Genomic DNA, 26,550 nt, shown 5'->3' with positions numbered 1-26,550 from the left:
ACTGAGAGGGAGGAAAGAGAGGGGGAACTGAGGCTCCGCGTCCATGACAATTTCAAACTGCTCGGCATAGCTAGCCAGCTACCTGCTATCTGGCCACACACTGGCTTAAAGAAAGCCTTGAAATGGGTTTTCTTTCTCCCAGTTAAAATAAGGTGACCGTCGAACAACAATAAATGCAATATCACGACGATCAATGGTTGCATTTTCGCACTAGTTTGCGGACGAGAACTGGAAATCCAGCAGCTGCTTTGGACGGGGAGAAGAGAGAAAGGGGTGACAGCCGGGAGAACTGGAACACATCGCCGGCTTCCGGGGATTCGGAGCGGCATCGGGGAGCTGAAGACGTCGCTAAATCGGGAAAGAGGAACCTCAGGATTCAAGCTTAATTGGGATACTCGCTGTCTAGCCAAGCGAGGATTTTCAAAATGTCCAGGAAAGTACAGAGAAGCGAGGTCTGCGCGGACTGTAGTGCTCCAGGTAAGGAGGGTAACTAGCTAGCTGGCTAGGAAATAAGGCGTTGTTTGGGGATGAGAGGGTGGATTGGCGGACGGGATGTGCTCGGAGAAACCGACGCATGTGATCCCTGTGCCGCATCTAGGAAACAGGAAAATGGCCGAGACGCCCAGGCAAAGTTGTGGCCTAAATGCCTCCGACTTTTGGGAGCTAGCTAGCTAACGTTACTTGTGTTTACTTCTCTTCAGTGTCTTAGCTAGCAAGCTAGGTAACGTTAGCTGCGCTGGTTTCATACTTGGTTAGCTAACTAGCTAGTTCGTTTGCTTGCTAGCCAACCTAGCTTTGTATAGATCGTACGTCGTTAGCTACTCAGCTTGCGTCGTTAGCTAGCCAGCTAACCACCTAGTAAGGTAACATTGATTCGATTCATGTTGTCGCTTGTCAGCTAACAAGCTGGCTGTCTGTTGGTGGCTATATATTAATTTAACTAACCAGCCGTTTTTATTTTGAAAGCAATATAGTTGGCTAACTAGCTATCTATCGAGACAGTTGTAGTCTAGCTAGCTAACGAGCTAGATCTAGGAGAAATGCCTAGCTAGGCAATGAAATGTGAGATCATTTTGGATTGGTAGCTAGTCAGCCTGCTAGCTTATTGCCTAGCTAACTTTAGCAGGGTGTATATTTACTAGATGGCCAGCTAGCTAGCTAGCTACAGCATGAGTGAGCGAAAATTGCGTGGAATACGCACACATTCTTTCGCCAAACAATTGAAATTATTGTTATTGCTCATAAGAAATCATTCTTCCTCTTTTTGAGCTTTTCATCACTTGAAACTCGGACTAGCTAGCCAAGTGAAACGACACTCTCAAAGCTATCTGTAACTAGTTGGTTAACTAGGTAAGGTAGCTAGTTATAGCTAAGAGATAACTGTAGCTAGCTTCGAGGCTGTTTATAGCTTGCTGACTGCTTGTCTTTTTTGATGTTGAACTTGACTTGTGTCTGCTTGCCACAGTCCAAACTATTGAATGAGTGAATTTGTTTAACGTTCAGTATCCACTGTGAATTTTACTTGGAGCCTATCTTCTGCACTGCAGCCCCATGTAACGCTGATGTAGTCTTGGACTCATGACCAGAGGGTCATGGGGTTAAAACCGTGCAGAACGCAATTTCTCCGCCAGCGTTAATGACGTTAATAAGCGAAGCTCAAACCTGGTTCTCCACTAAGAGAATTATACTGTGTGGTTTTTACGTTGTCTTGGGTCGAAGAAGGGGATGGACTACATTCGTGACGATTTCTGATTTACGTTATACACAATACACGTCATACAATTAGTATGTGCCTCCACTTCAGTACAGAGGGGCTGACCTTAGCCCTTCTGTTGATTTTTTTTTCAGACATAAGTCAGTCTAAAAACTCAGACATTATCTTGGCCCAGAGAAGTGCACTGTAGAATTCATGCAACGCTGTGGAGACTGGTCAAATTAGTAGCGCTACATGGGTCCACATGCAGATTCTCAGTTAGCCCCCAACAGGAGCTAGTGTGCTATTGATGTGTGATGATGTTTTAAGTGAATGTGTCTTTTTGCTAGCGATTCAACTCGATGATCGGTTTCTTGGCAGCGGCAGGTTGGGCAGTGTTATGCCTTAGACCCCATAGCGCTGATTTCTTCGGATGGTCATTGGGAGTGTTGACCCTTCTCTCTCAGGTTACTTTGCCCTTGCAGTCTTGCACGCACCGCCACAACGTTGCACTGGCCCTGCCTTCTGTTTTCGGCTTGCCCTTCCTGGTGCAGCTCTGCGCCTACCTGCTCCCGTCCCATGTGTCCCCTGTTATTGTCTGCTGCTCTCTAGCCTGCTCTCTGTGCTGCGAAGCGGCCCCTCCTACTCTGTCTGACACGGTGGCTGTCCGTTTCGCCATCTCCCCCTGGCTGTGCTGCGACTCCTGGCTCCCAGCAGCCCCCTGCGTGGCCCGTGGCCGAGGCTGCCCTGCTCCCTGTCAACGGCAGACAGCGCCGTCAGTGAGCGCGTTATTATGGGTGGACAAGTTCGGTCCCGGAGAGCCTCAGGGTTTTTTTTTTTTTTTTTTTTTTTCGCTTCAACACACTGTCGCTGATGGGAGGTGAAGTCCGGAGCGAGAGGTTGGGGGGGAGGGGGGATGTTCAGACTTGCTACGGACTCCACCTCCCAACAGCCCCCTTTTTGCTAAAAAAAAACGTTTCACAACGTTTGTGGCTATTGATTACGCCTCGCTACCTGCCACCACAGAGTTGCCTGTCAACCTAGGTGCTGATCAGCGGTCGACTGAAAGGCGCCTTTAAGATCTGCAGGAATTTGTCCCCCCGGGACCGATTTTGGCCGACCCCCGTATGCCAGGGTGATGCCAGCCTGCAGGTGGGGTCTCCATATGGAATCCAGGGATTGGTGGTTGTTGGCGGCGTTTTTGGCGTCCGCGTGGTCCGGACAGTGCGCGGTCGCTGCACGCTTCTTAGAGGGAACCGCCGCAGAGCCACATGTCCCGAGTGTGTGTGTGTGTGTGTGTGTGTGTGCGTGTGGCATCGCATTAGTCACACGCAAAGTGTGCTGTCGTGTTAGTCACACAGAAAGCGGAACCAAGCGGAGACAGAGGGAGAGGGAGAAGGGGAGAGAGAGAGGGGGACATGGAGAGGGAGAGAGAGGGAGAGGGAGAAGGGGAGAGAGAGAGGGGGACATGGAGAGGGAGAGAGAGGGAGAGGGAGAAGGGGAGAGAGAGAGGGGGAGATGGAGAAGGAGAAGGGGAGAGAGAGGGGGGAGATGGAGATGGAGAGGGAGAGGGAAAGGGAGAAGGGGAGAGAGAGAGAGAGAGGGAGATGGAGAGGGAGAGAGAGAAGGAGAGTGGGAGAGAGAGAGGGGGACAGAGCAGCTCTTCCGTGACGCGTGAATAATCGCCATTCTTGACTCCGTGCGCAGAGTGAAAGGGGGCAGACTCCTGTGAATTGAAGGCCCCTCCTCTCCCTGTGTGCAGTCCGCGCACGATGCTCTCCCGCCGCGCTGCCTGCCCCAGCTGCCCCAGCTGCCCCGGCTGCGCAGGCCTCACACAGGCCACCCCTGGGCTCCATGCAGGCACACTTTAACGGGGACAGACTGATGCTGCAGCCGCCCCGTTCCGGGATCAGCGGCGGTACCGTATGGGATTCTGCTCTTCCGTCAGCCAGCCGCCCTCTTGGGTGGGCTTCGGCTGCGTTCGCTCCGCGAACGGGATGATCCTAAAGGTGACCGTAGATTCGGCATCGGTTATTGTTCATGATTATGCGCTTTGATATTTATTTAGTGCAGTATCGAGTTTTGAGCTATTCAAGGTTAGTGTGTGTTGATGGGGAGATAGTTAATCTGTAGGCTGTTACTCTCCTCCCATCTCTGAAACTCACCGTGAGATTTCATTTTAATCCATCTCATCCTTGGTTTCCTCATTCCACCTCAACTGTAATCATAAACCACCATCTCTATCCAATCATGGATGTGACCCAGTCTAAACAGCTGGAGCCCTGCCAGTGTAACAAACTGCAGTTAAAGCCCAACGATTTTAACTTTAGTGTTAACACCTCATATAGCTTGTATATTAGTTTACCCTTTTACTCCCTCTTCCTTTATTTATCTTTGTGTTTCAAGCTACTTTTCTCCCCTTCATCGACATCAGTCTTTGGATTGAGTGCACCCAGGGTAGTTTGGAGGATGATGTTTCTGTAGGCTTTGTGTGTATGTGCATTTGTGAGGTTATAATTAGCCTGTATGTCTGTATGTCTGCTGTTGTATGACACTGTACAATCTAAAACTAATCATGCCACATCCATGCCCATCACAGATATTTGACAGTCCCAGACCCATTTCAGAAACCTTTAGTTTAACCATTTCCGCCTCAGAAGGTCAAGCTGAACAAACCCAAAGTGTGTATAAGCATCAGAGGCTCTCTCTAGATTGTTCAGTCAGAGCTTGGCGGCTGCATATTGTTCTTGCCACTTCGTAGGCCTGCACCGGAGAGGAAGCTGGCAACCGCATGAATCCTGAATCTGAATTTTTGGTTTAATTTTAGCCCTTTCCCGCAGGCTGCCGGCAGCTTGCAGCACCATTCTGTCACAGATGGGGATTGTCAGCGGGACCTCTTTACCTGAGAGTGACCGTCACCCTGGCCAGGTGTCCCCTGGCGCTCTGCGCTTGTCACTGGGAGTCACCGTCTCCTGGGGGTCGGAGGCGTCGTAGTTGACGGCCCCCCCCCTCCTCTGGGAGAATGCGCTCAGGACCGCCGTCCACTCGCTGTCATTTACTGTCATTTACTGCCTCTCACACAACAAGGGACGGGATTATTCCACCTCTCCTTCGCAAGTAATTTAATGCTGCGCGTGTTGCTAAATGGATGTACCAGGGGGGCATTTGGAGTCACTTTGGGTGCCCTGGATCCTCAGTCAGTGTGTCCTCTGTCTGGGGCCTGTGGGGGTCTCCTCCAGGCCCTCATGCTGCTCTGAGGGTGCGTTTCTCTCCCTCCGGAGGCCGAAAAGAGGGTTTCTGACCTCATCCCGTGCTGCGCTGACTGTGCCGGAGTTTGTCAGTTCAAATAAGGGAACTGTTTGTCCCGGTATGGTAATAATGACCCCTTGCTCTCTCTCCTCTCTCCCCTCTCTCTCTCTCTCTCTGTCTCTCCTCTCTCCCTCTGTGTCTCTCCCTCCTGCTCGGGGTTTCTGGGCACGCTCAGACCCGGGCTGGACCAGCATTAACAGGGGGGTTCTGATCTGTGACGAGTGTTGCTCGGTGCACCGCAGCCTGGGCCGGCACATCTCCGTGGTGAAGCACCTGCGGCACAGTGGCTGGCCCCCCGCGCTGCTGCAGGTACGGGCCCATCGGGGAGGCGGGGCGGGGCAGAGGGGGGGGCACAGGCTCTCGGGTGATGGGGGGGGTAGGAGACTCTGGGGAGGGATTTGAGGCTGAGATGAGTAAGTGTGTGTTAGACTGGAGGGGGAGAGCTGGGGCACTGGAGAGACTTGGGTAGGGTTTTTTGTGTGTGTGTGTGTGTGTGTGTGGTTGTGTGTATGTCATTGTGTGTGGTTTTGTGTGTATGTCATTGTGTGTGGTTTCGTGTGTATGTCATTGTGTGTGGTTTTGTGTGTGTGTGTGTGGTTGTGTGTATGTGTGTCTGTGGTTGTGCACTCTGGTGTGTGTGTGTGTGTGGCTGTGTGGCTGTGTGTGTGTGTGTGTGTGGTTGTGCACTCTGGTGTGTGTGTGTGTGGCTGTGTGTGTGTGTGTTTGTGGATCGCTCAGTGCTGTGCTGTGCTGTGTGTGTGTGTGTGTGTGTGTGTGTGTGTGTTTGTGGATCGCTCAGTGCTGTGCTGTGCGTGTGTGTGTGTGTGTGTGTGTTTGTGGATCGCTCAGTGCTGTGCTGTGTGTTTGTGTGTGTGTGTGTGTGTGTGTGTGTGTGTGTGTTTGTGTGTGTGTGTGTGTGTGTGTGTGGATCGCTCAGTGCTGTTCTGTGTGTGTGTGTGTGTGTGTGTGTGTGTGTGGATCGCTCAGTGCTGTGTGTGTGTGTGGATCGCTCAGTACTGTTCTGTGTGTGTGTGTGTGTGTGTGGATCGCTCAGTGCTGTTCTGTGTCACAGATGGTGCAGACTCTGGCCAGTAACGGTGCGAACTCCATCTGGGAGCACTCCCTGCTGGACCCGGCTCAGGTGCAGAGCGGCCGCCGAAAACCCAATCCGCAGGACAAAGTCCAGTAAGTGTGCGCCCCGCTGAATCCTGCCGCTGGCTCCGGCGCCCAGGAAGGCCCTCGGCTCGCTGCGTTTGCTGTTATTCCGTTTCTGGAACAGATGAAACGAAACAGACAGCAGTTAAAACCAAATGTGTTTTTTCAGCCGACAGAAATGTCATAAACATGTCTAAAAACGCCTCATCCCGATCTAGGCATGCACCTTCGCAGGGTGTCAGTGCGCCTCCCTGAGCTCCTCCACCCCTGTCTCTCTCCCCCCCAGCCCCACGAAGTCAGAATTCATCCGGGCGAAGTACCAGATGCTGGCGTTCGTACACAAGCTTCCCTGCCGTGACGACGATGGCGTCACCACAAAGGACCTCAGCAAGGTGAGAGTGCGCGGGGGGGGGTCAGCCAATGAGCCAGTGACCGCACTCACACAGTTCACGACAGTAAGCCATCTCATTTCTGCTGGAGAGTAGAGCAAGTCCGTCATTATCGCTAACGAGCCTCGCTCTCAGGTTACAGAAAAAAGCACCTGTGAAAATGGAGATGGAATCTCCCTGAATGGTCGTTTCGTGTCTTTCTCAGCAACTGCACTCGAGCGTTCGGACGGGCAGCCTGGAGACCTGCCTGCGACTGCTCTCCCTGGGCGCCCAGGCCAACTTCTTCCACCCGGTGAGAGGTCACCCCGAACGCCACCCCTCCTCGCCCCACCCTGCACCATGTCCGCTCCCCCCTCAGCCGAATTCCAGCGCTGCGGTCCCCCCCGGCCCTCCCCGCTGGCCGGCTCCGAGTGTCACTCGCATGCGAACGGGTGGAAGGCAGAAAAGAGCTCAGCCACAGAATGTCAGTAATGTAGGAGGCGGAGAGGGAAAGAGAGGATGGGGACATTTCTGTGGTTTCGTCAGGTCGCCGCGTTCTCCCGAAAGGGTCGCGGGGGCTTCGCCAGCGGCGGAGGGACTCGTGCGGCCCAGCTAGTTTACTGTTATGTCATGTTAGTTTACCCCCCGCCGTTCTTGCCCCGCCCACAGGAGAAAGGCACCACCCCCTTGCACGTGGCGGCGAAGGCGGGGCAGGTCCTGCAGGCGGAGCTGCTGGTGGTGTATGGAGCAGACCCGGGAGCCCCCGACATCAACGGCCGCACACCCATGGACTACGCCAGGTACCTCCCCGCCACCAGGTGGTGTGGTGACATGTAGCACCCAGCTCCTCTTCATTCCACCTCATGTCCTGACTGTTTAATGGAAGCCACCGTTCATAAAGGAATTCAGCTCGTCTTGTTTTTATATGTACATAAATCAGTATGTAATGGAAGCTGGATTGCAGCGCATGAGGACTGGGCTTGCTCCTTCCTGTAGTGAATTTGGCAGTTGGTCCGCCTGTGCTGTGGGGGTCCTTGTGCTTTTGGGAGATCTGTGTGATGTTTACAGCTGCTCTGTCTGAACGTATGCGGTCTTCGTAGTCCAAATCACTGTGCTGCATGCAGATAGTCCTTCAGCGTGTGTAGCCCTGTGTTATGGCAGTCTGTGCTGTTGGTGTCTCTGTGTCACTCAGCTGTGTGAGTCAGTGGTGTGGGGGTCTGTGTGTTTGGAGCTCAGTGGTGTGGGGGATCTCTGTGCTGTGTGACTCAGTGGTGTGGGGGTCTGTGTGTTTGGAGCTCAGTGCTGTGGGGATCTCTGTGTTTGGAGCTCAGTGGTGTGGGGGATCTCGATGTTTGGAGCTCAGTGGTGTGGGGGATCTCTGTGTTTGGAGCTCAGTGGTGTGGGGGATCTCTGTGTTTGGAGCTCTGTGCTGTGGGGGATCTCTGTGTTTGGAGCTCAGTGGTGTGGGGGATCTCTGTGTTTGGAGCTCAGTGGTGTGGGGGATCTCTGTGTTTGGAGCTCAGTGGTGTGGGGGATCTCTGTGTTTGGAGCTCTGTGCTGTGGGGGATCTCTGTGTTTGGAGCTCTGTGCTGTGGGGATCTCTGTGTTTGGAGCTCTGTGCTGTGGGGATCTCTGTGTTTGGAGCTCAGTGGTGTGGGGGATCTCTGTGTTTGGAGCTCAGTGGTGTGGGGGATCTCTGTGTTTGGAGCTCTGTGCTGTGGGGGATCTCTGTGTTTGGAGCTCTGTGCTGTGGGGATCTCTGTGTTTGGAGCTCTGTGCTGTGGGGATCTCTGTGTTTGGAGCTCAGTGGTGTGGGGGATCTCTGTGTTTGGAGCTCAGTGGTGTGGGGGATCTCTGTGTTTGGAGCTCAGTGGTGTGGGGGATCTCTGTGTTTGGAGCTCAGTGGTGTGGGGGATCTCTGTGTTTGGAGCTCAGTGGTGTGGGGATCTCGGTGTTTGGAGCTCAGTGGTGTGGGGGATCTCTGTGTTTGGAGCTCAGTGGTGTGGGGGATCTCTGTGTTTGGAGCTCTGTGCTGTGAGCGTAACTCTGTTCTTGTGCCTCAGACAAGCTGGGCAGATCGAGCTGGCCGAGCGGCTCGTGGAGTGTCAGTACGAGCTCACCGACAGACTGGCCTTCTACCTGTGCGGCCGACGCCCAGGTGAGTGCGCGGACGGCGCTCACGGCCATGTTGGGTGCGGTACCTGTTCCTGTGTGTCAGATGCTTGTTCATCAGTGTGCTCATCGCATTCTCCCCTCCTGCAGATCACAAGAATGGCCATTACATCATCCCCCAGATGGCGGACAGGTAGGCCTGGGGTCGGGTTTGTGGCTCTCCGATAATGTTTCTGAGCGCTTAACAGCAGCGTGTCTGTGGGACTGTGTCACTGCCCGTATCTGCATGTGTATATAGATTTGTGGCTATTCATTTTTTTTTGTTATACTGTCAGTTTCCTGGTCACCCCTGATGTTAACACATAAATGTTGTTAAAATGTAAGTGTCTTCTTGTGATAAGTGAACTCAATAAATAGGAATAAAGCTCCCTTATAATAGTCTGACAAGGAAAGCTTGTTTTCCCTATTGTATTTCACTTCAGGTTTGAAAGAAATCAATATTTGGAAGCCTGAAAGTATACAGAGTACTATAGCACAAAAGTGTAACGGTGCAATGTTTTGTTTGTTGCATTTCAGTTTTTTGGCCAGCAGATAGTGCTATCTCACACATTACGGTTTGTTTTGGCAACCGAGAAAAAAAGCTCAAAGCCACAGCGTTAGTGACTGCCCGCCTGTCTGCTCTACCTAAAGAATGCTGTGTGAATGGTCTGTATGACTCTCTCACTCTCTGGGTAGACGAGGGGAACAGACGTCACCAGCGTTAATGTGGGATCTGTCCCTTACTCTTGCTTGCCGTTTCTCTCTCTGTGTGTCTCTCTCTCTCTCTCTCTCTCTCTCTCTCTCTCTCTCTCTCTCTCTCTGTCTGTCTATATTGCTCACTCGTTTTTTGTTCCCTCCATCTTGCTGCGCTTGTGGAGGCAGAGCCCGACCTAAGTGCCCAACTCAGAGGTACCTCTCTCTGTCTCTCTGTGTCTCTCTCTCCCTCTCTCTCTCCCTCTCCCTCTCCCTCTCCCTCTCCCTCTCCCTCTCCCTCTCCCTCTCCCTCTCCCTCTCCCTCTCCCTCTCCCTCTCCCTCCCTCTCTCTCTCCCTCTCCCTCTCCCTCTCTCTCCCTCTCCCTCTCCCTCTCCCTCCCCCTCCCTCTCTCTCTCTCTCTCTGTTATCTCTATCTCTATCTCTCTCCCTCTCTCTCTCCCTCTCCCTCTCCCTCTCCCTCTCCCTCTCCCTCTCTCTCCCTCCGTCACACTGTCCCATCGTTCCCGCCTGTCTCTCCTCTCCTCTCCCTCCCTCCATCACGTCTCCGGTAGAGGAGAGGAAGCAGGGGAAGGCCGGAGCTCTGAAGGCTCATTAATGCACTGATTGATACGCTACGTGGACAAAAGTATTTGGCCACACCTGTTTCTCAGGGTTTGGGCTAGGCCCCTTATCTCCAGTGAAGGGCAATCTTAATACTTCAGCATGCCAAGACATTTTGGACAATGCTATGCTTCCAACTTTGTGGCAACAGTGCACAAAGCAAGGACTATAAAGACATGGTTTGATGAGTTCGGTGTGGAAGAACTTGACTGGCCCGCACAGAGCCCTGACCTCAACGCCATCGAGCACCTTTGGGATGAACTGGAACGGAGATTGCGAGCCAGGCCTTCTCGTCCAACATCAGTGCCTGACCTCATAAATGCTCTACAGAATGAATGGGCACAAATTCCCACAGAAACACTCCAAAATCTTGTGGAAAACCTTCCAAGAAGAGTGGAAGCTGTTATAGCTGCTAAAGGGGGACCAACTCCATATTAAAGTATATGTATTTGAATACAGTGTCATTACAATGTAATGGTCAGGCGTCCGAATACTTTTGTCCATATAGTGTAGGTCACATGATCTGATGGGTTAGCCGTGGCCTGTAGGGAGAGGGTCACTCTGCACTCAGCAGCTGGGGCTCTTTAGGGGCTGGAGGAGTTTTCTTCGGCGGTGCTGTTTTCCACTCTTCATCCTCGAACTCATGCGTATAGTGTCTGTGAGCGCTGTGTCTGTTCAATTCAAAGCGTAAAGGGAGAGGCCTAGAGACAGCCCGGTGCTTGTGAAAGACTCGACAGGTCACCCCTCCAGCGCCTCATCATCCATTGTCGTGCGACCGAATAGGCTGTTGTGTTCCCTCTAAATGTCCTCTCTCTCTCTCTCTCTCTCTCTCTCTCTCTCTCTCTCTCTCTCTCTCTCTCTCTCTCTTTCTCTCTCTCCTTCCTTCTCTTCCTCTCCACGTCTCTTTTCAGCCTGGACCTGTCAGAGCTGGCCAAGGCAGCCAAAAAGAAACTCCAAGCGGTGAGTGGAGTCTGATGGGGGTCACCCTGTCCGTTAGATCAGGCATTGTGTAGTGAAACTGTAATAGTGCAAGGATGTCTCTCTAGTCGTGAACTCCAGCTCAGCAGTGCTGGGGATGGTTATCTTAAATCATTTGGTGGGAAATGCCTAGTCATAATGCATGGATCTTTTATCATTGGCTGCCACTGTCATTAGTTATGCCTAGGCGAGGGTTATCTGTGGCGAGCTGCATGTTTTTAACATGTTTATGTACTTTTGTTTTGTGTGTGCGTGCGTTTGTGTGTGCGTGTCTGTGTGTGCGTGTCTGTGTGTGCGTGTCTGTGTGTGCGTGTGTGTGTGTATGTGGGTGTTACTGTGCGTTTGTGACTCTGCGGGTTGCAGCTGAATAACCGTCTGTTTGAAGACCTGGCCATGGACGTGTATGACGAGGTGGACCGCAGAGAGAATGATGCCGGTGAGATTCCCCCCGGTTCTCCCTGCTTCCTGCCTCTTTCTCCTTTGCCTGCCTTGGTTATGTTCTTTCAACTTCCTTTTTCTCTTTGGCCTCCTAAGAGGTTTGCCCTCTTGAACATAGTCAGGCTCAGCTAGGGTAACAAGAGAGAGAGAGAGAGGGAGAGAGAGAGAGAGAGAGCTGGGTAGACAGCACCACTCCCACCCTTTGCTCTCATTCGGATCTCTTTGGGCGTGTTCATGTACACAGTATGAAGTTGCATTCAGCATAGCCTTTGAACTCAACAGTAGCACCTGGGTGTGATTTTTACCCTGTGAGTCATTCTCGCAGACAGAACACAGCTGAAGCTAAATCTGATTCCAGCCGTTGTATATGTCATTAATGCACTTCATAACACATCTGACAGTCTACCTATACTTTATGAACTGTTCTCTGCATAGCGTATTGTGCGGCCCTACACGATATGCTACATGTGCTGAAGTTGATGGTTTTGAAATTTTACTGCTCTTGATGCTGGACAGAAATCGACCCAAATAGAGCTGGTGTAATTCCCCCTTCTCAGCACAAACTGCCTCAGAATTCATGATCTCGCTAAATTCATTACGGGGCCATGAGCTCTCAATCCAGCGAGGGGGGGTGGGGAGGGGTGGGGGGATTTAATGCGATTGCGTTCACGTCGCAAATCGCCCAGTGCATCCCAGCAATTTGCTGTGCTTCCTGTTGGAAGCGAGACCGCACCCCTCACACACACCAGGTCACACACCCCTCCGAGCGGCCGGGGCGAAAGCACGCGTACGAACCCGAGTTCAGGGGCCTTTCCTGTGTTGGCACAAGCAGGTAAGGTGACCGGAGAGGGAGGTGAGGCGGGGGGAGCGAGGGGACAGCCCCGCCCAGCTAGGGGTGAACCGCTGCGAATGAGGAGGAGGACGGTGTGTTCTGAGAGCAGGGAGGGAGGGAGGGAGGGAGGGAGGGCAGCAGAAAGCAGCTGGAGATCCGCTAACGTAAACACCTCTCTGTGCCGCTGCGTGTGCCTGCATGCGTGTGTGTGGGTGTAGAGGACCGCTGTGTGCCAGTTTCAGAGGTAGACCTGCTCGGGGATCGAGCAGAAAGAGCTCTCTGATCACAGGGAGATGGGAACGGTAGACACTGAGACAGATGAACATTCTACGTTTCAGGGCCTGCACACGCTAAACCAGTTTTTATTTTTTGCTTTGCTGTTTCTCGCAGGTTCTTTTTCTCACTCTCGTTTTCACCTCCAGCATCTCTCAGTGTAAAGCATTGAATGCCAGCGTTTTGGTGAACAGCATCATCACAGACTGTCTGTATTTGGTTTTTCTCCGCCCCTCCCCTCTCCCCTCTTCCTCCTAGTGTGGCTGACGACTCAGAACCACAGCACTCTGGTAACGGAGCGGAGCGCCGTCCCCTTCCTGCCCGTCAACCCCGAGTACTCCGCCACGCGCAACCAGGTAACGAAGAAGCACAGTGATGAGGTCATAGGCAGTGAGGAGCGATTAGTGATGAGGTCACAGGCAGTGAGGGGAGAAGCACAGTGATGAGGTCATAGGCAGTGAGGAGTGAAGCACAGTGATGAGGTCATAGGCAGTGAGGAGTGAAGCACAGTGATGAGGTCATAGCCAGTGAGGAGTGAAGCACAGTGATGAGGTCATAGGCAGTGAGGGGAGAAGCACAGTGATGAGGTCATAGGCAGTGAGGAGCGATTAGTGATGAGGTCACAGGCAGTGAGGAGAGAAGCACAGTGATGAGGTCATAGGCAGTGAGGAGTGAAGCACAGTGATGAGGTCGTAGGCAGTGAGGAGTGAAGCACAGTGATGAGGTCATAGGCAGTGAGGGAAGGAGCACAGTGATGAGGTCATAGGCAGTGAGGAGTGAAGCACAGTGATGAGGTCATAGGCAGTGAAGAGTGAACCACAGTGATGAGGTCATAGGCAGTGAGGGAAGGAGCACAGTGATGAGGTCATAGGCAGTGAGGGAAGGAGCACAGTGATGAGGTCATAGGCAGTGAGGAGTGAAGCACAGTGATGAGGTCATAGGCAGTGAAGAGTGAACCACAGTGATGAGGTCATAGGCAGTGAGGGAAGGAGCACAGTGATGAGGTCATAGGCAGTGAGGGAAGGAGCACAGTGATGAGGTCATAGGCAGTGAGGAGTGAAGCACAGTGATGAGGTCATAGGCAGTGAAGAGTGAACCACAGTGATGAGGTCATAGGCAGTGAGGGAAGGAGCACAGTGATGAGGTCATAGGCAGTGAAGAGTGAACCACAGTGATGAGGTCATAGGCAGTGAGGGAAGAAAAACAGTGATGATGTCATAGATGATGAGGTCATGCGAGGTAGCAGCAGGGAATCGGGGAGAAAGGATGAGAGGATTTCTGCCTAACGACCTGACGAGACCACAGCGTTTACCACGTTTCTCTGTAAATGCTATTTCCACCTTCCCACATCGTCCAGACCCCTATCCTCCCTCCCTCCAGCTTGCCCTCTTGTTGATTTTTAAACATTAACCTTGGAGTGTGTGCTCAGCTCTCCTGTCGCCTCTCCACCCTCCTCGTTACCGATTGGTCAGATTCCCAGCACAAGTCCGTGTTCCAGGCAGCGATTGGTCAATGGGAGAAATGTTCTGACCGTGACAGTTTGTTTACATGAGAAGTCTTGTGGGTAGGAAAGAACGAGGGAGGAGAGGGCATTTGGCAAAGCCGCTCCTGCTCCACTGATACGTGTATGTCTGCCTGCCCGCGTTTGTGTTAAGTACAGTAGTTTTAGTTTCGCCTGTGTGCGTGTTTGTGTTTGCTCGTGTCTGAGTGTGCGCGCTGCCCTAGACTGCAGAACTCTGTTATTATAAAGGGCAGCAGCTGTGACAGTGATTTTCCACCGCTCACTGCCAGCACAGCCACTCTGAGAGTGAAGGAGCAGGGAGAGAGGGAGAGAGGGAGGACTGGGAGAGGAAGACCCGCTCCGCGTCTCTCTCTTCGGCCCTCGCGCACGTTAGCCTGAGTTACAGCGTCTCTCACACTCCGTGTGTGTGTGTGTGTGTGTGTGTGTGTGTACGTGCGTGCGTCCGTCCCGCAGGGCCGGCAGAAGCTGGCACGCTTCAACGCCAGGGAGTTCGCCACCCTGATCATCGACATCCTGAGCGACGCCAAGAGGAGGCAGCAAGGCAAGGGCCTCACCAGCCCCACCGGTGAGAGGGGGGGCGTTCGGGGGGGGCGTCGGGTGGGGTGAAGGGAAGAGAGGTGATTGGGGGAGAGAGGAGGGGTGGTGTGGATAAGAGGAGAGGAAGGTGAATAGAGGAGAGGACAGTGAAGGGGATGGGGGGGTAGAAGGGGAGGGTGGGAGAGAGAATGGGAGTGTGGTGAGGATAGGTGGAGATGGACAGAGAGAGGAGAGGACAGTGGAGGGGCGAGAGGAGGGGAGGGAGGTGTGTAAAGAGGGATGCTGTGGCTGAGGGCAAAGCAGTGACCTGTGGGGCCACACAGATACGATCACTGAAGGCCTGCCGGGGAGAAGCAGAGGTGGTGAAAGTGAAGGGCAGACAGCTGTCACTATTCAGGAGAGTGTGAGCAGTTAAATGTGTTTCTAGTTTGAGGCGTTAACAGAGCTACCATGGTAACAAGCCACTTGTCTAACTTGCCCCCCCCACAGCGGACCCACTGCAGACCCTGTCTAACGATGACGATCAGCACGACTACGACAGCGTTGCGTCGGATGAGGAGTCGGACAGCGAGCTAACCACACAAAACAACAACAACACACAGCGCAACAACAGAGCCAAGGTAAGATGCAGGCCCCGGCGCGCGCGCGGGAGAGCCGGGAGAGCGTGTGTGCGTGTGTGTGCGTGTGTGTGCGTGTGTGTGCGCGTGTGTGTGCGCGTGTGTGTGCGCGTGTGTGTGCGCGCGTGTGTGCGCGCGTGTGTGCGCGCGTGTGTGCGCGCGTGTGTGCGCGCGTGTGTGTGCGCGTGTGTGTGCGCGCGTGTGTGTGTGTGTGTGTGTGCGTGTGTGTGTGTGTGTGTGTACGTACAGGAACAGCCTGAAACCTAAACGGGAACAACTGCCGAAAAACAAACAGACGGGAAAAAAAACGAGGGTGGAGAGAGCTGGACTTGTCCACCATGTCATGACACACTCAGACACACACTCAGACACACACTCGCTGACACTCGCTCACACTTGCTCACACACGCTCGCTCGCGCATGTACACAGCAACAGTGCAGCTAGCCGTGCCGTTCCTCTCAGCCTGTCCCAGCATGCTGTGCAAAGAGGTATTGTGGCTGCTGCATACCCTCTCAATGACATCACTGCTATTCTGGGATGGAGCTCACCAGACATGCGTAAACCCAATGTATACTCAGCATGGGGGCCGAGACTGCGTAAATGATGTGGCAGATTTTATGTAAAAATCTGGGGGTGTAAAAAAAAAAAAAACAAACCTCAATCAGGTTTAAATGTGACATAACTACGTCTGCTATTGGGTAGGTGCTAGTTAGGTGTAGCCTATGTATTTCCTACACACCAGGAGTCAGAGAGAACACATTAAGAGATTGTTCTCCTTGTTCTGATTACGTGGAAACAGTACTGCGTGTATTTCCTCATTTGAAAGGTTGAAGTGCCTTGACACATGCAAACAAATTAATTGGAAAGAGTACATTTATAAATGGAACAAAGCACCTTTGTGTTTCCCTTGCACAATGCCCAGTTGTCCACTTCTGAATGATGTCAATATAAATACAGTTTGTTTGGTTGGTTATTTTATTGATTTAATGACTAATTGCTTAAAGGCCGACACGTGCAGGCTAAGTAGTACTGTAGGATGTACGAACACACCTCTGGCATAGTCTTAACTCGGCTATTGCTGTGCCAGGCTGGATCTTCTCCTGTTTGGAGCACGGAGAGTAGTGAATTCGTGGTTTAAGATGTGGTCTTCCAAACAGATGGTCATAGGTTTGAATCCCGACTAGAACATTTAGGCAGCAGTGTGGTGTAACGGTCAAGGAAGTTGGAGTGTAACCCCAGTTGCAGGTTTGGTTGCTGGCTGGCACACTGTTCTTATACCCTCTAATGTTTTTGTTGTATATCTATAACTGTATAAATGGGTGATATGTAAAAATGTACACTATGTTAACTACCATGGAAAATTGTGTCTGTATAGCAAATAACACAGCTATTGTTCTCTTGGGAAAGGACCTGACCTGAACTGATTCATTGTACTGTAAGACAATAAATGTTTGTTAGGAATTCATTTTTGCTCACATTGTGAATGACAAAGGTTAGCAGAATTTAAGCATGTCCTTTGTGGATATCGCTGTCTGCATAAACTGATGTATCAGAGAAAAGGAATTATGTAACAGTAGTGCTAGCTGCCTAACTCATTCCTCATGTGATGCTTCAGCCATTTTTTATCAGGTTATACACTACCAACTGCATTACATTATTATCCAGAGCAACTTACATAGGTTACAGTTTCTACATTTATACAGCTGGGTATTTATGGAGGTAGTTCTGGGTTAAGTATCTTGCCCAATGGCAGTACCCTGGTACAGCAGTGTACTAAAACTGTCTTGTTGGTAACTAGCACAGTACAGTCTTTTTCTCAATAATCATTATCAGTACAGTATCTGGCCACATGTGATTTCCATTGCTGCTGTTAAGAATCTTTCTCTCATGCATTCGCTTTCCAGTTAAAACTTCATGCCTCTAGTTCCTGGAGAATGTGGAGCCAGAAAGTTCTGCTCATGTACTCCTGACTGTGCAGAACATTTGTGAAAACCGGGCTAGCATCAGTAACGCTGCTTCACTGGATTAAATTTGCTGATCTTAATAGACCTGGAACATATGACCCACATACGTTGGAAAATGCCCCACGGGCCAGCACCATTGCAGCGTCAGTCTGCAAAAGACGTATTAGTCTAGACAACCAGAGCATAAGAAAAAAAGCAATCATACAGGTCATATGATGCCAGGACTCTTAATAAAAAGGGACCGGATATGCTGACATAAATGGAACATCTATTTTTATGAAAATGGTAAAAATGTACATTATTATTATTTAAAAGACCCACCACCAGGAGCTGCGTTGTCCCTAAAAATGTGTCTTAAGGCAAATAAGCAAAAATTAAGCTGCCAACATTTCCTGTTGTACAGTAATTCCCAGCTGAAACAAATGTGCAAAATGGGAGCTATGTTCACTGCCCTGGAAAAGGATGCCTGCTATTATTAAACAGAATGAATCATGGGGACAGGAAGGTTCTCAGTGCTGATGCAGATGAGGTAACAGTGTAAGTATTTACCAGCACAGCAGTGGGTGTTGATGAATTAGTACAGGCAGCTCTTGGATGTAACAGCCAGGTAGTTAGGCTAAAGGTTGGTGAGCGGCAGTGTAGCATAGTGGTAAGGAGCAGGGCTTGTAACTGAAAGGTTGTTGGATCGATTCCCTGCTAGGACACTGCTGTTGTACCCTTGAGAAGGTACTTAACCCACAGTTGCCTCAGTAAATATCCAGCTGTATAAATGGATAACATGTTAAAAAAAACTGTGTAACCTGTGTAAGTTGCTCTGGATAAGAGTGTCTGCTAAATGACAATAATATAATGCGATATAGTATAATGGGTCACTTTCCAAGGTGGGCCCTGCTGTTATAATGTGGGGCAAAGTGTTTAACTTAAACTTCTTCAGTAAATATCCAGCTGTGTAAATGTATCATACATAAAACTGAGAATTGAATAAATGTGTTTGATAAGCAAATAATTCAGTTCATGCTAATCCTGTGATGTAACGTAATGAATTATCCATGTTTTCATGTGCTGCCCCCTGTGGCCCCTCCCAGAGCATGGACTCCTCCGACCTGTCGGACGGGCCCATCACCCTGCAGGAGTACCTGGAGGTGAAGAAGGCCCTGGCCGCCTCCGAGGCCAAAGTGCAGCAGCTGATGAAAGTGAACAGCAACCTGAGCGAGGAGCTCCGGCGTCTGCAGAAAGAGGTAGGGCCGTGGGGGAAAGGGAGGAGAGAGAGAGAGGAGGAGGTGAGAGGGAGGAGGAGGAGGAGGAGGAAGAGGAGAGGGAAGGGGGAGAGAGGAGGAGATCAGGGAGGAGGAGAGAGGAAGGACAGAGGGAGGGCGAAGGAGCAAGGGAGGAGGGGAAGGAGGGAGGGGAGTAGGAGAGGTGAGGGGAGAGGGAGCAGAGGGGATGGTGGGTGGAGCTTCTGTATTTGAAGGAAAGATGATGGAGATGTTTGTGTGTAGAGTGTGCAGATATATAATGTATATATATATATATATTTAGGGTGAAGTTTGTGTGTTTTGCTTTGTTTCGTTATAGTCTTTCTCTCCAGCATGTTGTCCTTTTTGGTTTTGGAAAAAAATGTCATTTTAATTTTTCCATCTTGCATTTTGTTACATTATTTTTGTCACATTATATTTAGATCCATCGGCATCTCATTTTGGAGCTGCATCTCCTTCCATTGCCCATTGCACCCATTCAAATCGCCACACGTCCCACAGTTTACTGCACCTGAACGTGCCGATTCTGACACATTCTCAGATGGGTTGAGTAGGTGTTCCCCAGCAACACAGTCAGTCAGAATAACCAAGCCATCATTGGGGCTTTTCTCTCTGTTCTCTGATACAGCAGTGAAGTCGACTGCAGTTATCTCAGGTCCACCTAAAACTTTTCTACACCACTCACTAAAGCAGCATTTCCTACAGACAGTTCCCACACGTTGCAGACACATCTAAGACTGGTTTGGCTCTGGAGGCTGTAAGTGTAACACAGCCTTGTGTGTAACTGTGTTTGCGAGTGTGAAGTACACAATCAGGTGACAACCCCCCCCCCCCCCCCCACTTCTCCTGTAGATCTCGCGGATGCAGATGGAGAACAGTGTGTTGCGGGGGGGGCAGGCGGGGAGGTCCGGAGTTTCGGGAGGGGGCGGTGGGCCGGGGCTGGGGTCGGGTGGTGTGCGGAGCGGTGGAGGAGGAGGGGCGCCCAGCGGGACGGTGTCCGCGGGGCAGCCCCACAGGAGGGACAGACAGGCCTTCTCCATGTACGAACCCGGCGCCGCCCCCCACAAGACCCTCTCCCCAGCTCTGGACTCCCTTGCCGGCCGCCTGCAGCCCCTGCACCCCAGTGTAAGTGCAACCATGACCACGGCCGTCCTGATACGTCTGCCTGCACCTCTCACACTACTGCCCCCTACTGCTCACAGTACATTACTGCTGCCCCCTACTGCTCACAGTACATTACTGCTGCCCCCTACTGTTCACACTGCCTCACTGCTGCCCCCTACTGCTCACACTGCCTCACTGCTGCCCCCTACTGCTCACAGTACATTACTGCTGCCCCCTACTGCTCACAGTACATTACTGCTGCCCCCTTCTGTTCACACTGCCTCACTGCTGCCCCCTACTGTTCACACTGCCTCACTGCTGCCCCCTACTGTTCACAGTACATTACTGCTGCCCCCTACTGTTCACACAAACTTACTGCTGCCCCCTACTGCTCACAGTACATTACTGCTGCCCCCTACTGCTCACAGTACATCACTGCTGCCCCCTACTGTTCACAGTACATTACTGCTGCCCCCTACTGCTCACAGTACATCACTGCTGCCCCCTACTGTTCACAGTACATTACTGCTGCCCCCTACTGTTCACAGTACATTACTGCTGCCCCCTACTGTTCACACTGCCTCACTGCTGCCCCCTACTGCTCACAGTACATTACTGCTGCCCCCTACTGCTCACAGTACATTACTGCTGCCCCCTACTGCTCACACAAACTTACTGCTGCCCCCTACTGTTCACACTGCCTCACTGCTGCCCCCTACTGCTCTCACTGCTGCCCTCTACTGCTCACACAAACTTACTGCTGCCCCCTACTGTTCAGACTACTACCTCTACTGCTCTCACTACCTTACTGGTCTCACTGCCACCCCCTATTGCCCACACTACTGCCCATACTACCCTACCACTCACACCACTGCCCCCTACTGCTCACACCACCCTACCACTGCCCCCTACTGCTCATACTACCCTACCACTCAAACCACTGCCCCCTACTGCTCATACTACCCTCCCACTCACACCACTGCCCCCTACTGCTCACACCACCCTACCACTCACACCACTGCCCCCTACTGCTCATACTACCCTACCACTCACACCACTGCCCCCTACTGCTCATACTACCCTACCACTCACACCACTGCCCCCTGCTGCTCACACCACCCTACTTATTGCGGTACTAATATTGCAGTATGCTCAGATACCATTTCACAGATTGTCACTGCTGGCTGTACTACCCCCATTCCTCTGTCACACTGCCTGTCCTCACTGCCTGTGCACTGTTGGGTACTAACTCACTGTAAATACAGTGCTCACTCTGTGCTCGGTCCACTGAAGCGCTGTACCGAAAGGGAGACTGAGCTGAAGTGTCTGTCTGTTTATATCTGCCTGTTGCTGACTACAGCACAGCCAGACAGCCAGTGGGACATATGCATACTCTGTACATCTTTTCCTGTGTTTTTAATTTCTAGTTTTTCATGTGCCTCAACATTCCATAAACCATTTATGTGGTGCACAAAGTCATCGTTTGTACCAGCTTGTGCCATGTGTCCTTTTTTTGTTTGTGTGTGTGTGTGTGTGTGTGTGTGTATGTATGTGCATGTGCGTGTGATGGTACTCACAAAATTTCCCGTTCTGTTTACCAGAACTATTTTCTATAAGTTTAATATAATTTCATTCAAGGAATTTTGTGTATGTTTTACAAATATTGTTTCCTTGGTGCCCATGCCTGTCCAAGTCAGTGCATTTCTACTGCATGCGGTGCAGATCTTTTACCACTAGGGGGCAGACTGTGAAAAAAATCAGGCTGCCTGCAGAAAATCGGGAACCCCAGTTAAAAACTCGTGAGCATGACTCTTCTCTAGTTTGGAGCCCAAAGGTCATCGGGGTTCCTTCCAAAATAGAACGGGGCATGACGCAGTTCTGTAGCTCTTCACCAGCAATTGGGCGTTACACGCTGTGAGTGTGTTGTTTGCTAAGCTGGGTGTGCCTTGCCGTGCGCGGGGTGGGCGTAACCCTTCTGTGCGAGCGCGGTGACGTTGCCGTGGTGTGTGGGTGTGGCGGCGCGGGTCCCTGGCGTGTCCTCTGTCCTTCCTCCGGCGGCGCTGACTAACGGCAGAGCTGTGCTCAGCGGCAGCGTGCCGGCTCAGCGGCAGCGTGCCGGCTCAGCGGCAGCGTGCCGGCTCAGCGGCAGCGTGCCGGCTCAGCAGCAGACCTGCCCTGACATACTGATGTGATGTAAGCACTGGCACCCGCTGCCGAACAAACAGGGAGAAAAGCCAACAGGCCATTCTTACGTAATCACCTTTGTCTCTTGTTATGTCACGTGTTCCTGAAGGATCACGTGACAGGTCACGCGTTTATTCGAGTGTGACATAATAGGCCAGACGGTATGCGGCAGTGTAGCACAATGGTTAAGGAGCAGGACTTGTAACCGAAAGGTTGCCAGTTCAATTCCCCTCTGGGGCACTGCTGCTGTACCCTTGGGCAAGGTACTTAACCCACAATTGCCTCAGTAAATATCCAGCTGTATAAATGGGTAAAAAACCGATGTGAGTTGCTCTGGATAAGAGCATCTGCTAAATGCCGGTAATTTAATGTAATGTTTGGCTCGAGTGTAACAGCCGGGTGCTGTAGTCCTGTAGTTCTATATCACGTACTGTACTCATGGTTTTTGCAGTAGCCAGGAACTTTAATTTGCTTACATCAGTGCAAGAGCATTGACTTCTCCTGGATTCATACCTCCTGAACTAAGACAACAAACAACATATTCATTTTGAGATTTTGGGTGAGGATACCCATTAACAATTTCAGTTTGCTCTTGCATATCTATGGAGGAGGTGTAGTCTGCTGTTTAGTCAACACTCACAGACGCGTGCGCACACACACACATGCATTCTGAAACCCCGGTTAAACTGGTACTGAGTATACATATCTCCCATCAATTCAGAATGAAATCCTTCTTGCCTCAGAAAGCTTTCCCTCACTCCCTGTAAACTTGGTGCCATTTTAACCATGTCATTTTCTGTGTGATAATCCGATTTTACAGTATTGAACATGGTATACAGTTGATCCAGCATTTGCATAATAGACATTGCTGATGTACAGTGCCAGTCAAAAGTTTTTACACACATACTCACAGGAGGGTTTTTCTTTTTTACTATTTTTCGCATTTTAGAGTAACAGTAAAGACATCAAAACTATGAAATAACACTGTTTCTTTCTTTCATTTATTATGCACTGACCACAAAGGTGTTAAACAAATCAAAACTATCTTATATTTCTCTTCAGAGTAGCCAAAAATGTTTTTAAAATGATTTTTTTTTGGAAAGAAATTCATACATAGGCATCAACTTCACTATTTGTATTGGTCTAAGACACACATTTCAAGCATTTAAGCAAAAGTCTTTAGATCAAAATGTCTTTTGAATGCATGTTTCCCAGTATCTTAGGTGTGTCCAAACTTTTGACTGGTACTGTAGTGGTTCAGGCAGAATATTTGGTGTCACTGTAGAGAGTTCAGTTGAAAAGAAAGGGTTGGGAGGACTGTTATAAGAGTAACACATAATTAGAGTGAAAAGCTCAGTGACTGTTAGTTTAGCTGGGGACTGTGAGACACTCTGTGTGTAAGAGATGTCGAGATGTCTGAATTTCTGAATTTCTCTATACCTCTCCCCCCACCTCGGCCTGCTCGCGTTCATGACTCTGTATCTGTGTCCCTTCCAATCCCTCCCTCTCTCCTCCCCCGTCTCTCTCTCTCTGTTCCCCCTATCCCCCCTCTCTCACCCCCTCTCTCCCCTGTCTCTCTCTCTCTGTTCCCCCTCTCTCCCCCCTCCCTCTCTCTCTCTCTCCTTCCTTCTCTCCCTCTCTCTCTCACCCCTCCCTCTCTCTCCCTCCCTCTCCCTCCTCCCTCCTAACCTCCCCCTCTCCCCCTCCCTCCTAACCTCCCTCTCTCGCTCTCTCTCTCCCCCTCTCTCTCTCTCTTTCTCCCTCTCCCCCCATCTCTCTCTCTCTCTCTCTCTCCCTGTTCCCCCTCACACGCTCTCTCACGCTCTCTCAGGTGCAGAAGGGCGTGTCCACAGGCCCCGTTCCCTTCGGCGGCCTGCACCTGTCCGGCTCCACCGAGGTGGGGAGATACACGGTGAGAGCCCCCCAGGGCTGTCTGTCTCCAGCGCTGTCCCCCTTCTCCGCTGTCTCCGTCTCTCCCTTTGTCTCGGCTCTTCCTGTCCTCTGTCTCTGTCTCTCCCGTTACATTGATTTGTTGTCAGGGTGGAATTGGGCTGCTCTCTGACAGCCAGACTCACCAGGTAATCAATGATGACTCCAGAACAACACTGCTGATACTAGATGATGATGCCGATGGTTATGATGCTGATGATGATCATCATCATGATGGTTATGATGTTTATGATGATGGTGGTGGTGGTGGTGATGATCATGATCATGGTGTTGATGATGATGATATTATTGATTGTGGTGATGATGATGATGATGATGATGGTGACGGTGACGATGTCCTCTCGGTGCACAGACCCCTAAAGGAGAGAAGCCTGGTAGCAGCACAGACAGCGACTATGACAACACTCAGACCTACGACCTGTCGTTCAGGTGAGTGACGCATGTGTGAGAGGCCCGACGCTGCGGTCTCTGCGTCTCTGCTGAGAGCCGCGCTGCACGCTCGGGGGGTGAGGGGCTGTGTGTGACCCCTCCCTGTGAGAGGCCCGACGCTGCGGTCTCTGCGTCTCTGCTGAGAGCCGCGCTGCACGCTCGGGGGGTGAGGGGCTGTGTGTGACCCCTCCCTGTGAGCGGCCCGACGCTGCGGTCTCTGCGTCTCTGCTGAGAGCCGCGCTGCACGCTCGGGGGGTGAGGGGCTGTTTGTGACCCCTCCCGCCGCTTTCGGCTTTGCAGCGTGGCACGGAGCAGCGAGGACGACACCCGCGGGGACCTGGAGGAGGGCGGGGGTTTGGAGGGGGCGGAGCCCGACCCCACCCTGCCCTGTACGGAGGACGTCATCCTGAAGACCGAGCAGGTGACCAAGAACATCCAGGAGCTGCTGAGAGCCGCGCAGGAGTTCAAACATGACAGGTAGGAGACGGAGACCAGCAGGGTAACGCTCAGGGTAACGCTCAGGGTAACGCTCAGGGTAACACCCAGGGTAACACCCAGGGTAACACTCAGGGTAACACACAGCACCTCTCTGTATGATCAAGGTAACACTCAGGGTAACACCCAGCACCCCTCTGTATGATCTGGGTAACACTCAGGGTAACACTAAGGGTAACACCCAGCACCCCTCTGTATGATCAGGGTAACACCCCACATCCCTCTATAAGGGACGGTAGGTGAGAGGGTTAGACTGGACCTGAGGGTATCTGGCTAAAATGGCTAGCGAAACACTAAGTATTTCAAAAATAATAATCCACTCTGTAAAGAATTTATTTCGGTGTGCAGTAGTAGGTAGGTTATATGGAACCAGGTGCTGGACTGTACTGCTGTTGTACCCTTGAGCAAGGCACTTGAACCTGTGTTGCTTAATGTGCAGCTATATAAATGCTAATAAGGCCCCCTGTGCAAGGGCAAATGAGTCACGGCAGTGACCTTCACGTGGTTTGAGTTTTCAGTGTGTGCTTTCTCTGTGACACCTGTGTGACCTGTGTCTGAGCACCACGGGTTACATGTGACAGTGTGATCACTCTGCACTAGTGCAGTTTCCAGGTATACGGTACCAGTCAGAAGTGTGGACACGCCTGGTTAAGACTAAAGACTTAAAATGCTTGAATTGTGTCTTAGGCATCAACTTCACTATTTTTCTATGTATGAATTTCTTTCCAAAAAAAATGATTTAAAAAAAATATTTTTTGGTTATTTTGAAGAATATAAAAAAGTTTTGATTTGTTTAGTACACTTTTTGGTCACTGCATAATTCCATGTGTTTTATTTCATAGTTTTGATCTTTATTTTTACTGTTTTCCCCATGATACAGTAACATTAATGAAAAGCCCTTCTGTGAGTAGGTGTGTCCAAACTTTTAACTGCTGTCAGGCTGTCCTCAGATCAGGCTGTCCTCAGATCAGGCTGTCCTCAGATCAGGCTGTCCTCAGCGCAGGCTGTCCTCAGATCAGGCTGTCCTCAGATCAGGCTGTCCTCAGCGCAGGCTGTCCTCAGATCAGGCTGTCCTCAGATCAGGCTGTCCTCAGATCAGGCTGTCCTCAGCGCAGGCTGTCCTCAGATCAGGCTGTCCTCAGCGCAGATGACTGTGTTTCTCCCCAGCTTTGTGCCCTGCTCCGAGAAGATCCACGGCGCTGTCTCCGAGATGGCTTCTCTCTTTCCCAAGGTAGGACGAGGGAACAGCCTCTCTCTGTCTCCCTCTCTCTGTCTCTCTTTCTCAAACACATTCTTTCTTTCCATTTCATTCAGCCATCCCTGTCTCTTTCCTTGTCTCTCTGCCTCTCTGACTCCATTGGTTAACTGTCTGTTTGACCCCCCGTTGACCTGTGACCTCTGACCTGTGCCCCCTGTTCCAGCGGCCGGCGCTGGACGCGGTGCGCTGCTCGCTGCGCCTCCTGGCGGCCAGCGCGTCCCGGCTGCAGGGGGAGTGCCGCAAGGCCGCGCCCACAGACCCCGCCGCCGCCCCCGTCGACTACCAGCTCCTCACCCAGCAGGTCATCCAGTGTGCCTACGACATCGCCAAGGCCGCCAAGCAGCTGGTCACCATCACCACCCGCGAGAAGAAGCAGTGAGGGGGAGAGGGGGGGAGGGAGAGAGAGAGGGAGAGAGAGAGAGAGAGGGAGAGAGAGAGAGAGAGGGAGAGAGAGGGGGGAGGCATTGGGAGAGGGAGGGAGAGAGAGAGAGAGAGAGGGAGAGAGAGGGGGGAGGCATTGGCAGAGAGAGGGAGAGAGAGAGAGAGAGGGAGAGAGAGGGGGGAGGCATTGGGAGAGAGAGGGAGAGAGAGAGAGAGAGGGAGAGAGAGGGGGGAGGCATTGGGAGAGAGGGGGAGAGAGAGGGGGAGAGAGAGAGAGAGAGGGAGAGAGAGGGGGAGAGAGAGGGAGAGGGAGAGAGAGGGGGGATGCATTGGCAGAGAG

General features: G+C 51.6%; 1 protein-coding gene across 4 annotated transcripts; it reads left to right on the top strand.

Moving 5' to 3' along the window:
* git1 (G protein-coupled receptor kinase interacting ArfGAP 1) lies at nucleotides 1–26,208 on the top strand. 4 transcript variants are annotated; one of them, XM_036523997.1, is made up of 21 exons: nucleotides 1–477; nucleotides 5,178–5,311; nucleotides 6,075–6,187; nucleotides 6,444–6,549; nucleotides 6,752–6,838; nucleotides 7,195–7,325; nucleotides 8,589–8,683; nucleotides 8,788–8,830; nucleotides 9,559–9,585; nucleotides 10,903–10,951; nucleotides 11,333–11,405; nucleotides 12,771–12,868; nucleotides 14,488–14,599; nucleotides 15,061–15,191; nucleotides 18,239–18,391; nucleotides 19,262–19,534; nucleotides 23,529–23,609; nucleotides 24,000–24,076; nucleotides 24,377–24,553; nucleotides 25,739–25,802; nucleotides 25,993–26,208. In XM_036523997.1, exons 1-21 carry the CDS (start codon nucleotides 426–428, stop codon nucleotides 26,206–26,208), a joined length of 2,292 nt encoding a protein of 763 aa, XP_036379890.1. In that variant the 5' UTR covers nucleotides 1–425. The 4 variants fall into 4 exon arrangements, with proteins under 4 accessions (XP_036379890.1, XP_036379891.1, XP_036379892.1 ...); XM_036523998.1 differs by lacking the exon at nucleotides 9,559–9,585; XM_036523999.1 differs by lacking the exon at nucleotides 19,262–19,534.
* The last annotated feature ends 342 nt before the right edge of the window (nucleotides 26,209–26,550 follow it).

This window comes from Megalops cyprinoides, chromosome 3, assembly GCF_013368585.1.
Source record: "Megalops cyprinoides isolate fMegCyp1 chromosome 3, fMegCyp1.pri, whole genome shotgun sequence".
Lineage (NCBI taxonomy): Eukaryota > Metazoa > Chordata > Actinopteri > Elopiformes > Megalopidae > Megalops > Megalops cyprinoides.
This window is presented reverse-complemented; position numbering and strand designations above follow the sequence as displayed.